The 16,898-nt window shown below is 36.3% G+C and overlaps 1 protein-coding gene across 1 annotated transcript in view; it reads right to left on the bottom strand.

Moving 5' to 3' along the window:
- Positions 1-367: 367 nt before the first annotated feature.
- HTR2C (5-hydroxytryptamine receptor 2C) overlaps positions 368-16,898 on the bottom strand; it is a 115,438-nt gene continuing 98,907 nt past the window's right edge. The window contains exon 4 of the mRNA XM_007182323.2: positions 368-1,191. Coding sequence (XP_007182385.2) covers positions 368-1,191 — 824 coding nt within the window. The remainder of the gene's footprint in view (positions 1,192-16,898) is intronic.

The following is a 16,898-nucleotide window of genomic DNA, read 5'->3' as shown; positions in this document are numbered from 1 at the left end:
AGATGAAGATCAACACTTCCTTATGTGAAAAAGAAAAAGAGAGAGAGAGAGAGAGAGAGAAGAGGGAAAGAAAGAAAGAAAGAAAGAGAGGGAGGGAAGGAGGGAGGAAGGAAGGAAGGGGGAAAAAATCAACATGTTTGCATCAAACAATCAAAGTAAGTTATTCTCAATCTATTATAAACAGTAAATATAGAACCCTAAATCTCACTATTGTAAGCATGATTGTAAAGTACAGGATTGCAAAGCTATATATAAAAACAACTTTTTCAGACAGCAATATTTACATTAGGTATGACCGACAGAAGAATTATAGAACAATTTCCTACATTTGTAGCTTTACTGTAGGAACAGACTGCACCACTCTTTCTCACACACTACTAATCCTTTCACTAACCACATTGGAGGGATTAACTGGTAGCTCCAAATTCTCGATTTGCATCTCTATACCGGCCTCCTGGTCATCAGCTTTCTTAATCACTGGTTCATTGGTGTGCCGGTAAATGTTAACATTAAGCTCCCTCCCAGACAAAGCAGTGGCAGCAACTCTCGGGATCTGTCTGATCGGAGGCTTTTTATCTGCTTTATAATTGCAGCGCAAATAGTTGGAGAAAGCCCTTCGGTAAACTTTGTTGAAAAGAGTGTACACCAGAGGATTAATTCCTGAACAAACGTAGCCAATCCAAACAAACACATTCAGAAGTTTTTCCATTAGCTTTTGATTACAAGCCTTCCCACAAAGAACCGACAGGATATTAGTAATAAAAAACGGGCACCACATGATCAGAAACACAAAGAAAACAATGCCAAGGACTTTCGAGGCTTTCCGTTCATTGTTGATAGCTTGCATGGTGCCCCTTGGCCGTCTTTCCTTCTTCTTCCTTCGCCGTGGGTTCAAATCTTGGTTAGGGTTTGCAGAGTTCTCTTCATCAGTATTCCTCTTGCAGCACTTCAGGAAATCCAGGCTTATTCCGGGCGGTTCCTCCGTGTGGCCGTGCAGTAACATCAGAGCTTGTCGGCGAAGGACGCGGATAGTTAGACAGTATGTAATCACCATGATCGTCAGCGGTATGAAGAAAGCTACGAAGGACCCAATAAGAACGAAATTTGGGTCATTCAGCACGCAGGTGGTGTTGTTGATGAACACCTTGTCTTCATCCCTCAGTCCAATCACTGGGATAGGAACTGATACACCTACAAGAACAGAAAAGAAGGTAGGACATCGTTACAACATACTGAAGGGTCGCACAGATTTGTACAGTGAGATGCATTTAATTGCATTTCACTGAAGAAAATTTAGATCTATCTGTTGAAGGCTATTCACAGCATAAATGGGTAGTCACATGAAAGAGTAGCAGTATGATATCAGAAAATGACAGCTTTTTTCAAGTTAGGAATGCCTTCTCGCCAAATTTCCCGTAGATGATGTGGAATTATCATTATTGAGATAATTATAGGTATGGTTGTGCATAAGAGTGGTTCGTGTCTTTTTTGTTTTATCTCCAATTCCTAGAACTGTCCTGGCTCATAGAAGGCACTCAATAAATATTTGTTGAATGAGTGAATAACTTTGCATCTATACTCAATGACGTCAATAAATTCAACTGTTCATTTTTAAGCATCTTCCAAATGCAATAAAAATGATGTGTATGCCACCTACAAGAGTAATTATAGCATATCAGGGTTGGCTGAGCTTTTAGCTGAGGACATCTTTTCCTGAGGAAAGTGGTCAAGAAGAGGAACTTCTGTGTGTGTGTCCTTGGGAGACAGGGCCTAGGAGCTCTGGAGTTCCTGGAGATGGAGAGGATAGTATGGCCCCCAAACAGGAATTAGATCTGACCACAATGTGGACATAATCTATGCAGAAACTGAAAGGACTGTCTTTTTAGTAAGCATTTTCCTGAGACTCTGTGCTTAAGCAGGGTCAAGAGACAGATAGAAATGCTGAGTTGGGAAAGATACAGTCCTCCCATTTCTGTGTGGAGTTTTGAACTCTTTTGTTTTTTAAGAATACTGAGAGGTAGTAAATTGGTAAGCACTTCCATTAATAAAGAAGCTCACAGGCAGAAAAAATCAACAAGGAGGTGGGAGCAGAAGGTGATCTTATGCCTGAGCATAAGTAAGAAACCTAGAAATTTTTAGAAATCATTATGGTAGATCTCGAAGAGGTCCTACATCAATAAGTAGGGGTAACTTGCAAGTGAAATTCAAATTTTAATGTTAATTTATTCTTTCTTGTGTCCACAGGAACTTGAAGCCTGGGAAAATTCAGATTGCATTTTTAGGATTCTATCAGAGATTATTATGAGGAATCCTGAGCTGGTGGATATCTGCACTATGAACTGTGAGAGGTGATAGAAGCGCACTCTCAAAGATCATTGCTGGCTTTAGGAACACACAGGGAACAGTGACAAATCTGAAACTGAAAGTCCCTATAGATTGTCTTTTTTTTTTTTTGCCGCACAGCGTGGCTTGTGGGATCTCAGTTTCCCGACCAGGGATTGAACCCAGAATCCCAACTGCTAGGCCACCAGGGAACTCCCCTACAGGTTGTCTTAACACACTTTGTTAGGTATAGAGTGTTTGGCTGGATGATCAAGAAGGAAATAAATGGTAAATGTTTCTTTGCTAAGAGCTCGCTGAGGATGTTGATTGGTAATTAATTTCTAGGAAGACATGAGGAAGAAAGAGTCTTTGGAAAGTGATCTTTAAGCCTTTTAACTCAGACCCTGAATTTCTTAAATGACCGTTTTTTTTTTTTGTTTGTTTGTTTTTTCTAGAGAAAGAGGCCAAGTGATGGTATGAGAACCAGTGATAGATGTGACAAGACTTCTTGGGGTATTGGTACATGCCTGCAGCCCTGAACCTGGGCATGCCATTCAAGAAAGTAAAAATGGCTGTGAAAACTAGGAGACACTGCAAACAGAAAGTGTCCTCAGGTAATACAGTGCAGGATCTGGTGAAAAGAGCTTTGAACTCTGGATGGGAAGAGTGGCAAGTATCAGAAGGTAATATTCACCTAGTTTGATGAACCACGCAGATTACATTTCTTAAGAGTTATAAAATGACAGGGAAGAATGTGGTCAGTTTGTACTGTTAGGATCTTTATTCCAAAAGTTATAAATATGAGGGAATATCTAGAAAGAGTGTAGATCCAGCTTGCCTGAAAAAAGTCAGTATTGGCTTATCCTTCATGAAATATTTTAGTGAAGATTAGGCTGCAGGAAGTTTTCTGGAGTTAAGGAACCTAATATGAGATTAAGAAAAGAGGGACGGGTTACTTAAACACAAATCATTTATAAGAGAAAAAATTAGAGAGAGAACCTAAGATTAAGAGAGACTTAAAAGACCTATCAAGCAATTATAATATGTGGACATTCTTGGGATCTTGATGCAAATAAATTTTAAAAAATATTCATGACACAGGTGGAAAGTTTGAACAATGTTTGGCCTTTTGATGATATTAAATAATTTTTGTTCATTAATTTTTAAAAGTGATGTTGATATTGTGGTTATGTAGAAAAAATCTTATATTTTTAGATATAGATACTGAAGTATTTAAGGATAAAGTATTATGATTCTGAGGTTTATTTCAAAATAATATGGGAGGGAGAAGTGGATGGAAGTATGAATGAAAGAACGCAGTCCATAAACTGATAAATCTTGGAGCTGAGTAATGAGTACATGGGTCTTTATTATATAATTCTATCTAACTTTACAATTTTTGAAAGTGTCTATAACAAAAGTTTAATATTTAAATAATTGAAGAAATTAAAAGAAGACATAGAAGTCCTTTCTGAAACAGAGAAAGAAATGGCTGTTAGATCTCAGATCCTAAAAGTCTCTAAGATTTACTACCACTGCTAACTTTGGAAGTGATTACTTCTAGAGCAAAAGTCTTGGCCTCCTGAGTGGAAACGCTCAACATTTTCATATAAATATAGAGAAGAAGACGATTTTCTGACAGAATGTTGGTAGAAAGCTATGTTATACTTTCTCAGGATCTTATAGCAAGACCAGAGAAGGGGTATAGTGGAATGGCTCCCCTTCCAAACTGCCCCCCTCCCCTGCCCTCCAGCAATGTGGGAACCAGAGCCTGAGGCTAGAAACTTGATCTGGGGAGTTTGCCTTCATTCTGGAGGAATCCTGACAAGGGTAGACATATCTACACTCAGGAAACAAGTGCTGGAGTGGAGATTCAATTCCCAAGGAAATGCTGCACAATATTTTAGGTATTTCTAGATATCTGAAGTTTCTAGGGAAGGCCTCACACTCTGATCAGAAGATCAGTGGAAGTCAGCATTACTCAGAGCCCAGCTCTGAACTGGTATTAGCTTGTTTCTGTTAAAAGATTTATTCACTTTCCTAAAGGATTCTTGGGCCTAAAAGTAAGCCTGTTGAGAGACAACAAGAGAGGGTAGCAGAGTGATCCCAGATGAGCTAAAGGTGTTATTGGGTATGTGAGGCCAATTTTATCCCTGGCGTCTATTTGTATAATTTTATGTACATTGAACAAAGAGTGATTCTAAAGCTGCCTTTTATTGAGTCTATCTTGTATGCCAGGCATTGAGCATTGCATATTACTGACATTAAAGATATAAAATGTATTATCTCAATTTAGTTAAAACTCCTAAAATACAGATATTATTTGGTGAAGGAGCTTAACCATTTTACCAAATCTATATCATCACTAGTTTTATTTGTTTTTGTTGTTTTAGAAACTGTGAATGCAGTCAACAAAACAAGAAACTCAAGTTCTTTTGTCAGTATCTGGAAATGATATATAAATAATAGCAACTAAAGCAGCATTAATAACAGTATCTATTGTACAGATTATCTTAATCAATACTTAAAAAAAAATTAAAAGTATATGTCAGCAGTTTTCAAAGTGTGGTTCAAGGACCCTGGGAGGCCTCTGATACTCTTTTAGAGAGTTTGCTATGTTTCCCTTTTCCAGCTATTTATCTTTAAAACTGCATTTTCTTTATAAACTTCAACCCAAATAACGTAAAACAGGTTGAAAGCAGATACATAAGTGAGTATCCAACTATATTTCCCTAAAACTAAATATTAAAGAGATTTTAAAACTGTAAAACAATGTCGGCCTTCTCTCAATTATTTTTGGGAAATATAGTCTATTTTTATAAAAAATATTTATGTTAACATTAAATGGATTCATTACTGTTATTTAAAATGAAATGATTCATAAGTATGTTGAACATTTCTGTTTTAATTTATATTATAATAAATATCAATAGATATAATCCACACAAACAAAAGCTCTTTGAGGTCTTCAATTATTTTGAAAAGTATAAATAGGTCCTGACACCAAAGAGTTTGAGAGCTGCTGTTCTATATTAATGGATGAAGTTACATAAGCCCTGGAGAGTTAAATTCAGCAAATTTATAAAGTCTTTCTCAGTATTTTAAATTTGTCAGCTAGTAGAAATTCAGGTGATGTTATGTCAGGGTAAACATAAACAACATCAGTAATAGCAACTAAATATTTTACATGCATCATCTCACTCATTGTCGTAAAAATTATGAAAGGCGCATGTTATTTGGTGAAGTTAACTTCAGAAAAGTTAAATTAATTTAGCAAGTATAATGGAGCAGTATTTGATATTTTTAAACCTTTGATTTGTCCAAGGAGAAAAAGTGAAAATGAACTCCAAAGAAGATACACAGATTGCCAACAAACACATGAAAGAATGCTCAACATCATTAATCATTAGAGAAATGCAAATCAAAACTACAATGCGATATCATCTCACACCGGTCAGAATGGCCATCATCAAAAAATCTACAAACAATAAATGCTGGAGAGGATGTGGAGAAAAGGGAGCCCTCATACACTGTTGGTGGGAATGTAAATTGATACAGCCACTATGGAGAACAGTATGGAGGTTCCTTTAAAAACTAAAAATAGAACTACCATACGACCCAGCAATCCCACTACTGGGCATATACCCTGAGAAAACCATAATTCAAAAGGATAAAGAAGATGTGGCACATATATACAATGGTATATTACTCAGCCATAAAAAGAAATGAAATTGAGTTATTTGTAGTGAGGTGGATGGACCTAGAGTCTGTCATACAGAGTCAACTAAGTCAGAAAGAGAAAAACAAATACCGTATGCTAACACATATATATGGAATCTAAAAAAAAAAAAAAAAGGTCATGAAGAACCTAGGGGCAAGACAGGAATAAAGACGCAGACCTACTAGAGAATGGACTTGAGGACACTGGGAGGGGGAAGGGTAAGCTGGGACAAAGTGAGAGAGTGGTAGTGTATATATGGACATATATACACTACCAAAAGTAAAATAGATAGCTAGTGGGAAGCAGTTGCATACCACAGGGAGATCAGCTCGGTGCTTTGTGACCAGCTAGAAGGGTGGGATAGGGAGGGTGGGAGGGAGGGAGATGCAAGAGGGAAGAGATATGGGGATATATGTATAACTGATTCACTTTGTTATAAAGCAGAAACTAACACACCATTGTAAAGCAATTATACTCCAATAAAAACATTAAAAAAAAAAAAAGAAAGAAAATACCAGGTATAAATAACAACAATTGCAATAATAATAACTACTTTTTACTGAGTGCTTTTTATTTGTCACACACTGAGTCATGTGTTTTATAATTATTATATACTTTCATATATTATTTAATCCAGACAAAAAACATAAAAAGAAGGAATTATTAACTAGAATTACTAAGTCTTTCTGAAATTAACTTCGATAAATCTATATCATCTTTAGAATTTTAGAAACAACAAAGATAAGTTATAATCCACATTCAGCTGAAAATATCAGGTACTACTTCAACCAATAAACAGTCAAATATTTTGCATGCATTATCTCATTTAGTTCTCAGAAAACCCTGTAAAAGTGATTAGTATTCATTAAGGTTACTTAAACTCAGAGAGAAAAAAATACTTTCAATAAACATGTGGAGTCTTAACATTTTAGGAACACTGAATTCAGTAATAGTTATAGTTCAAGTTTTTATTGAAAATATGTGTTACTATGACTACCACGACTACTAACTATCATTTATTGAGTGCTTACTAACTTTGGTACTGTCTCTGCAGTATATACTTTATATGCATTATTTTATTCTAGCCTCATAAAAGCCATAAAATAACTTGGTGCAGTTATTTTACTTCAGATAAGGCAAGTAAGTTCAGAGAATGTATAAAGATGGTTACATTATTTCTTGAAGCCTTGAATTCAAGCAACACAGATCAATTCTCTTCAGTCAGATAATAATACCATATGCCAATGATTCTTAGATGTACATTTCTTTTAGATTTTAACATCTTCTAATGTGTGATGCATCTTACAATTGATAGTATCTTACAATCAGTGTTGGCCAGACAGTAGTCATTACATAGTGTTACATTGTCAGCATATGTGTGAGCCTGGTCTGATAAACTTCTTTTGACATCTTCTGGTAAGATCAAGATTACCAGTAGCAAAATTTGCAAAATGGCTATCAGCAGCATGGTAATAGTTCACTGTGAACGAAAAATTATGTCATAACAGGCAAAAAGAGGGAGTGTTCTGAACAAGGCATCCTCAACAGCATCCAATGTCACAGAAGGGTCTAGAATTTGAAACATTTCCTCTGTCTTTGAAAATGAGGAGGTCACTGGTGATTATAGAGAGAACAATTATAGTGGAGTAGTGAAGACAGGAAACAGATTGCCAAGAGATGAATAATAAATGGTAATTAGATAGAGGAAAGAGAGATTATAAAGTACATTTCCTGGAGCAGATTGACCAACATCAAATTGAAAACATAGATTAAGGGAATTTTTTACTGAACTGCAGGGCTATCTCCTAGGTATCTATTTTCATGAGTTTTTCATGGAGAGGAATTTTTTCAAGGACACCTAGGAGGATGACACAATGTCAGGCTGATGGGAGTGGTCCCTTGCCTCACGGAGTAATAAGTGAGTCCCTTGACAACGGGAATTGACAGCAGAAGATGAAGGAACTATTTTCAGAGAAGAACATAGAAGACAAAACAAACACAAGCAGTGCTGCCTTAGTTATCAGGTGACAAAGTGTGACTGAGAGTTGGAGAAACATTTTGCATACTTTGGCAGATAAATCAGTATTGTGTTGATGCAGTGGGAATTTTAAAGAAGTCAGAATCAGGTTGAGAGTCAACTTTGAACTCGAGGAGTTTTTAGCTTTGGGAAGAGTAGGAACCTAGGCATGCATGAATGAAGGATATCGAGTAAGGAAAAGACCTTAAACGACTTTGAGGGAAGTGGAACTAAAAGAAGAAGATTCTTCGTAAGCAGGAAAGCATGAGAAGACAGTTCATGAGGTGACAAAAGGAGTGCCCAAGGTTTGTAAGATAAACTTGGGTAAGAGTTTGTGGACAGCTGGGTGTTAAAAAGAAATAGCAAGCACCAAATGGAGTCATCTGCCTCCATGACGGTGAACCAAGGCTTAATAGCAGTCTCAACTTCTCCCAATAATGTGACTTTTAAGCAATCTGAAATTTCCTGGTCAGCACTAATGATGTAATCTGCATAATAAGACCCCTTCCATTACCTTTCCCCTCAAACGAAGATGACCTAACCTGAAATAATTCTTTTCTTTTGCTAATAGCTTCCTTGCCCCACTCTCCTTCTGCCTGTAAAAACCTTCCATTTTGTCCAGTCCCTTGAAGTGCTTATCTATTCACTAGATGGGATGCTACCCAATTCATTGAATAAAGCCAATTAGATCTTCCAATTTACTCAGTTGAATTTTATTTTTTAACAGTGAGGGAGGTCCTAGGGAGGTCCAACTATAATATGGCTGAGTGCATGAGGAAGTGAAATTTGAGGTAACATCGAAATATGGCAACATTACTACTGATGGGTAGCAGAATATGCCACCCCAAAATATGCGTCTTTGGCATAAGGATTTTTTTGAGTTGATTATTTTGAGAAATGACAGACACAAGAGAAGCTCTGAAAACAGCCTAAGAGAAATTTGCATTTACAAAGGAAATCTCCATTAGTAAACATTTTCCTCTCTGTACCTGGAAGAGAAGGATGACTAAATCATAAGAGAATCTTATCAATGGAGAAGAAGCCCACTTAATTCTGCATAACAAACCTAACCCTTGTTTACCTAGCTTTTCCTGGTCACCTCTTATAACTGGTTTCCCCCACCCCACATCTTTATTTGTCTTTAGCTGAAGATGGTATTTAAGGTGATGGCTTGCACCATTTGGGGGAGTTACTTAGTTTTTCTGGGTATCTCCCATGTATACATAAAATATACATGTTAATAAACTTGTTTGTTTTCTCTTGTTAAACTGTGGTTTATTATAGGAGTCTAAGCCAAAAACTCAGAAGGGTAGAGGGAAAATTATTTTTCCTCCTCTACATTGCTCACAAGCTAATGAAGATTGAGGAAACTAAGATTATATTTAAGGTACAATAATATGCTTACGCATTAAAGGTGAAAGCCAGTAGAGTGGAAGAGCTTAAAGATACAGAAAAGAAAGGTTAAGATGATAGGTAAAGGTCCCTGAGGAGGCAAAGTTGGAAACAGTTGGAAAAATTACACTAGGACTAAAGACTGGTTGTTCCTTTCTATTAGAAGACATAGTAGTATGAATGGGTGGCAGAAATTATTGGGCCCTATACAAAACGGTAGAAGAGAGATGAGAAGAAAGTGTTAAATGGCAAAAGAACAGAGTTGTTAACTGGATGCACAAAGTGATTTAAATGTATATCTGTTGATTCCACAAAGCAGTGAGAAATAAGGAGAGTAAATGCAGATAGATGAGTGTGGATAATCAGCTTTCTTAAAGATAAAATCAGACAGTTGAACACCCTTACATGCTATTGGAAAAATATTCAGGAGAGGGAGTTTGAAGATGCAGAGAAAAAGACATTGAGTAATGGAGCCAGACCCTGAGAACTTGAGAAAAAGTAGACTCATGGGTTCCAGGAAGAAAGTCAAGACTTGGGTAGAGGGTGGCCTCAATTCTCTTGTAACAGGTTAAAAAAAAAAAAGATTATTATACAAGGGAAAGAAGAGAGTCTAAATTAAGGGAAGAGTAGAGGGGATTGGGAGAATAGACAGATTTTTGGAGCTATTTAGAAGTTCCATTGATAGGATATGGTGATTGATAGGATGTGGCATGTGAGAGAGAGGCAAGAGTTAATAAGTAAATGAAAATTTCTGTTTTGTTTCATTAGGTAGATGGGGATGCCATTAAGCACAAGAACACAGATGAAGGAGCAGGATTTTGGCAGTGAAAGTAATGGACTCACTTTGGATTGTGTAAAGCTAGAGATGTTTGTGAGTATCAATATGGAATTCTCTGTGAATATAGTTGTTTAAAACTCAGGAGACAGGTGTGGGTTGGGAACAGGATCTTTCTTATAAAGGGAAACTTCAAGGTCATGATCTTTTAGGGAGAACTTTGGTGAAAAGAAGAGTCATACAAAAATCTAGGGAAAGGGTTCCAAACCTTTTTGTACCTAAGGATCTCTTCTTAGAATAATGTTTTGAATGTATAAAATAACATACAGGAGATTGCAAAGGAAATAAATTATTTTGACATTCTGCTATCAAAATATTAAAGATAAAATTTAGAAACAGTAATATATGCAGGTTTTAATTAGCACATTAAATAACAAAATCTAGTAATGGGCCTAACAGCTCCTGAAATTTGAAATAGTGATGAGCATCTATCATATGGCAAGACATCTGCCACAACTGAATATGATTTTCAAGTATTTGTAATGCCTATTGGTGATACTGTTACAGATATTGCAAATTACTATTTTGGTTTATTGCTTACATTTGTAATTGAAGTAAATCCCAAATTTCAGTTATAAGTTAGTTAAAATAAAGATGCAGGGAGGGAGTGGCCAAGATGGTGAAGTAGAAAGACCCTGAGTTCACCTCCTCTCATAGGAACATCAAAATTACAACTATTTACAGAACAACCATCAATGAGGACAACCTGAAGACTAGTAGTAAAGATCTTTTACAACTAAAGATATAAAGAAAGAACCAAAATGAGACAGGTTGGAGGGGTAGAGACACAATATAGTCAAGACCCATCCCCCTGGGTAGGTAACCCACAAATGAGAGGATATTACAATTGCAAGGGTTCTTCCCAAGGAATGAGTGGTCCAAGCCCCACGCTGGGGTCCCCGCCCAGGGGGCTTGCACCAAGAAGACAAGCCCCCAGAATGTTTGGCTTTGAAGGCCAGTGGGGCTTACTTTTGGGGAAGTTGAGGGCTATAGGAAAAAGAGACTCCACTCTTGGCACACACAAAGCCTCACAAGCTCTGAGACCCAGGACAGAAGCAGTAATTTGAAAGGAGCCTGGGTCATAACCACTTGCTATCTTAGCCTCCTGGAGAGGCAGGAGAAAACTGGGATCCACCCTGGGGACATACATGCTAGCAGCAGCCATTTTGGGGAGCTCATTCTACCATGAGGACACTGGCGCTGGCAAGTGCCAATTTTAGCACCAGAGGGCACAGGACCCAGCCCTGCCCACCAGCAGGCCAGCATTAGCCTCAGGAACCCCTGGACTGTGCCACCAGACATGACGGGACACAGCCCTGCCCACCAGCAGCCAGCAATCTTCACACTAGGCAGGGCCCAGCAACCAACCAGACTGGGGGCCAGCCTTACCTACAAGCATGCCTATAGTAGTCAGCCCACCACAAAAGAAGGGCCCATGCAGCTCACATAGATGACACCACTAGAGCATGTAGCTCTGGTGACCAGAGGGGAGTGCACTGCTGAAAGGCATAGGAAGTCTCCTATATAAGGCCACTTCTCCAAGGTCAGGAAATGTAACCCACCTACCAGAAACATAGAAATAAAAACAGCAAATTAGGCAAAATGAGGCAGCAGAGAAATATGTGCCTAAAGGAGGAACAAGATAAAGCCCCAGAAGAACTAAATGGAGATAAACAATCTATCTGATAAAGAGTTCAAGGTAATGATCATGAAGGTGCTCAAATAACTCAGGAGAAGAATGGATAAACACAGTGAGACGTTAGAAGTTTTTAAACAAAGAGTTAGAAAATATAAATAAGAACCAAGCAAAGCTGAATAATACAATAACTGAAATAAAAAATAAACCAGAAGGAATCAACAGTAGATTAGATGATACAAAGGAACAGATCAGGGAACTGGAAAGCAGAGCAGTGGAAATCACTCAGGCTGAACAGAAAAAAAATTTTTTTTTAATATCAGGACAGTTTAAGAGACCTCTGGGACAACATCAAGCCTATGAACACTTGCATTATAGGGATCCCAGAAGGAGAAGAGAGAGAAAAAGGTGCAGGGAACTTATTTGAAGTCATAATAGCTGAAAACTTCTCTAACCTGGGAAAGGAAACAGACATCCAGGACCAGGAATCACAGAGAGTCCCAAACAGGATAAACTCAAAGAGGAACAGGCCAAGACACATCGTAATTAAAACGGCAAAAATTAAAGATAAAAAGAGAATCTTAAAAGCACCAAAGGGAAAGCAACAAGTTATGTACAAGGGAACTCCCATGAGGCTATCAGTTGACTTTTCAGCAGAAACTCTGCAGGTCAAAAAGAGTGGCATGATACATTAAAAGTGATGAAAGGAAAAAACCTACTACCAAGAATACTCTACCTAACAGGACTGTCATTCAGAATTAAAGGAGAGATCAAGACTTTTGCAGACGAGCAAAAGCTAAAAGAATTCAGAACCATGAAATCAGTTTCAGAAGAAATATTAAAGGTACTACTCTAATTGGAAAAGAAAGACCACAACTCCACAACCAGAAAAATGAAAATTACAAAAGGAGAAAATCTCATTGCTAAAGACAAATATATAGTAAATGTAGTAGATCAATCACTTATGAAATTAGTAAGAAGCTTAAAAGACAAAAGTAGTAAAATCATCTATATCCACAGTAAGTAGTTAAGGGATACACAAAACAAAAAATTTGTAAAATATGATGTCCAAAACATTAAAAGTGGGGAGGGGCATAAAAATTCAGGTTTGTTAAAATGCATTTGAACTTCAGAGATAGCAACTTAAAATAATCATATATTTATATAGATATGTATAAAGCTCATTGTAACCACAAACAAAATCTATAATAGAAATACACACAAAAAGAGAAAGAAGTCCAAACATAACACTAAAGATAGTTATCGAATCAAAAGGGAAGAGAACAAAAGAAGTATAAATGAATAAAATAGAACTACAAAACAACCCCAAAACAATGAACAAAATGGCAATAAGTACATACCTATCAATAATTACTTAAATGTAAATGAATTAATGTTCCAATCAAAAGACATAGAGTGGCTGAACAGATACAAAAATAAGCCCCATCACTGTGCTGCCTACAAGAGACTCACTTGAGATCTAAAGACAAGAGAATGAAACTGAGGGGATGGAAGAAGTTATTCCAGGCAAATAGAAATGAAAAGAAAGCCAGCACAGAAATACTTATACCACAAAAAAATAAACTTTAAAATGAAAACTGTTACAAGAGACAAAGAAGGACATTACATAAGGATCAAGGGATCAATCCAAAAGAAGATATAACAATTGTAAATATATATGCACCTGACATAGGAGCACCTAAATGTGTAAAGTGAATATTAACAGATAAAAGGAGGAATTGACAGGAATACAATAATAGTAGGGGATTTTAACACTCCACTTACATCAATGGACAGATCATCCAGACCAAAAATCAATAAGGAAACACTGGCCTTAAATGATACATTATACTGGATGGACCTAATAGATTTATATAGAACATTCCATCCAAAGCAGCAGAATACACATTCTTTTCAAGTGCACATGGGACATTCTCCAGGGTAGATCCCATGCTAAGCTACAAAACAAATCTTAGTAAATTGAAGAAGATTGAAATCATATTAAACATCACATTGCAACACTATGAGATCATAAATCAACTGCAAGATAAAAACTGCAAAAATCATAAACACATGGAGGCTAAACAATATGCTGCTAAGTAACCAATAGGTCTCTGAAGAAATCAAAGAGGAGATCAAAAAATACCTGGAGATAAATGAAAATGAAAGCACAATGATCCAAAATCTATGTGATGCAGCAAAAGCAGTTCTAGAAGGGAAGTTTATAGTGATACAAGCCTGCCTCAGGAAACCAGAAAATCTCAAATATACAACCAAACCTTACACTAAATGAACTAGAAATAGAACAAAACCCCAAGTTAGTAGAAGGAAAGAAAGCATAAATATCAGAGTAGAAATAAAATAGAGACTAAAAAAAATTAGAAAAGATAATAAAACTAAGAGCTTGTTCTTTAAAAAGATAAACAAAATTGATGAACCTTTAGCCAGACTCATGAAGAAAAAAATGAGAGAGGGTTCAAAACTATAAATTCAGAAATGAAAAATGGGAAGTTAAGTCAACATCACAGAACTACAAAGGATCATAAAATATTACTATGAACAAGTCTATACCAATAAAATGGACAACTTAGAAGAAATGGACAAATTCCTAGAAACGTACCTCCCAAGACTGAATCAGGAAGAAATAGAAAATATGAACAGACCAATTTGAGTAATAAACTTGAATCAGTAATAAAACAAAATTCCAGGAACAGATGGTGACAAAGGGGAATTCTACCAAATATTTAGAAAAGAGTTAATGTCTATCCTTCTCAGACTATTCCAAAAACTTGAAGAGGAAGGAATGTTTCCAAATTCATTCCAAAAGGCCAGTATCGTCCTGCTGCCAAAACCAGAAAAGATATCACAATAAAAGAAAATTACAGGCAAATAGAACTGATGAACATAGATACAAAAACATCCTTAACAAAATATTAGCAAGCTGAATTCAACAATACATTAAAAGAATAATAGACCATGCTGAAATGGGGTTTATCCCAGGGATGCAAGGATGGTTCAGTATTCAAACATCAATCATGTCATATACCACATTAACAAATTGAAGAATAAAAATCACATGATCCTCTCAATAGATACAGAAAAAGCTTTTGACAAAATTCAACATTGATTTATGATAAAAACTCTCCAGGAAGTGAGTATAGAGGGAACATAAGACAACATAAAAGGCCATATATGACAAGCCCACAGCTAACAACATACTCAGTGGTTAAAAGCTAAAAGCATTTCCTCTAAGATCAGAAACAAAGAGAATGATGCCCCACTCTCACCACTTTTATTCAGCATAGTATTGGAATTCCTAGCCACAGCAATCAGGCAAGAAAAAAAAATAAAAGGAATACAAATTGGAATGGAAAAGGTAAAACTGTCACTGTTTGCAGATGACATGATATTATATATAGATGCATAAAGATTTCTACAAAAACTACTAGAACTCATCAATGAATTTGGTAAAGTTGTGGGATACAAAATTAATATGCATAAATCTGTTGCATTTCTATACACTAACAGCAAACTATCAGAAAGAGAAATTAAGGAAACAATTCCATTTATAATAGCATCAAAAAGAATAAAATACCTAACATTAAGTCTAACTAAGGAGATAAAAGACCTGTATTGGAAAACTATAAGACACTGATGAAAGAAATTGAAGATGAAACAAACAGATGGAAAGATATACCATGTTCATGAACTGGAAGAATTAATATTGTTAAAATGACCATACTACCCAAGGCAATCTACAGATTCAATGCAATCCCTATCAAAATACCAAAAGGCATTTCCCACAGAACTAGAACAAAAAATTTCCCAATTTGTATGGAAACACAAAAGACCCTGAATAGCCAACACTATCTTGAGAAAAAAGAACAAAGCTGGTGGTATCATGCTCCCTGATTTCTAACTACACTACAAATCTACAGTAATCAAAATAGTATTTTTACTGGCTCAAAAAACATACACTTAGGTCAACGGAAGAGAATAGAGAACCTAGGAATGAATTCACAGTTATATGGTCAATTTATCTATGATAGAGGAGTCAAGAGTATACAGTGGAGAAAAGACAGCCTCTTCAATAAATGGTGTCGGTAAAACTGGACAGCTGCATGTACAAGAATCAAAGTGGACTACTTTCACACCTCGTATGAAAATAAACTCAAAATAGATTGAAGACTTAAATGTAAGACCTGAAACCATAAAACTCCTAGAAGAAAATGTAGGCAGTGTGCTCCTTAACATTGGTCTTAGCAATATTTTTTTTGAATAAGTCTCCTCAGGCAAGGCCAACAAGGCAAAAATAAACAAATGGAGCTACATCAAACTAAAAAGCTTTTGCAGAACAAAGGAAATTATCAACAAAGTGAAAAGGCTGCCTACTGAATGGGAGAAGATAAATGATGTAACTAATAAGGGGTTATCTGCAAAATATACAAAGAACTCACACAACTCATATAAAAAGTAAATAGCCCATTAAAATAATTGGCAGAGGGCCTAAGCAGACATTTTTCCAAAGAAGATATACAGATGGCCAACAGGCACATGAAAAGTTCCTCAATATCACTAATCACTGGGGAAATGCAAGCCAAAACCACAATGAGATGCCACCTCACACCTGTCAGAATGGCTATTATCAAAATGACAACAAATAATCATTGTTGGTGAGGATGTGAAGAAAAGGGAACAATTGTGTACTGTTGGTGGGAATGTAAATTGGTGCAGCCACTATGGAAAGCAGTATGGAGATTTCTCAAGAAATTTAAAAATAGAACTACTGTACAATCCAGCAATTCTACCCCTGGGTATTTATTCAAAGAAAACAAAAACACTAATTTGAAAAGATATATGCCCTCCCGGTTCATGGCAGTGTTATTTATAATAGCCAAGATATGGAAGCAACCCAACTGCCCATCAATAAATGAAAGGATAAAGAAGATGTGGTATATATATATATATATATATA

This window comes from Balaenoptera acutorostrata, chromosome X (assembly GCF_949987535.1).
Source record: "Balaenoptera acutorostrata chromosome X, mBalAcu1.1, whole genome shotgun sequence".
Classification (NCBI taxonomy): domain Eukaryota; kingdom Metazoa; phylum Chordata; class Mammalia; order Artiodactyla; family Balaenopteridae; genus Balaenoptera; species Balaenoptera acutorostrata.
This window is presented reverse-complemented; position numbering and strand designations above follow the sequence as displayed.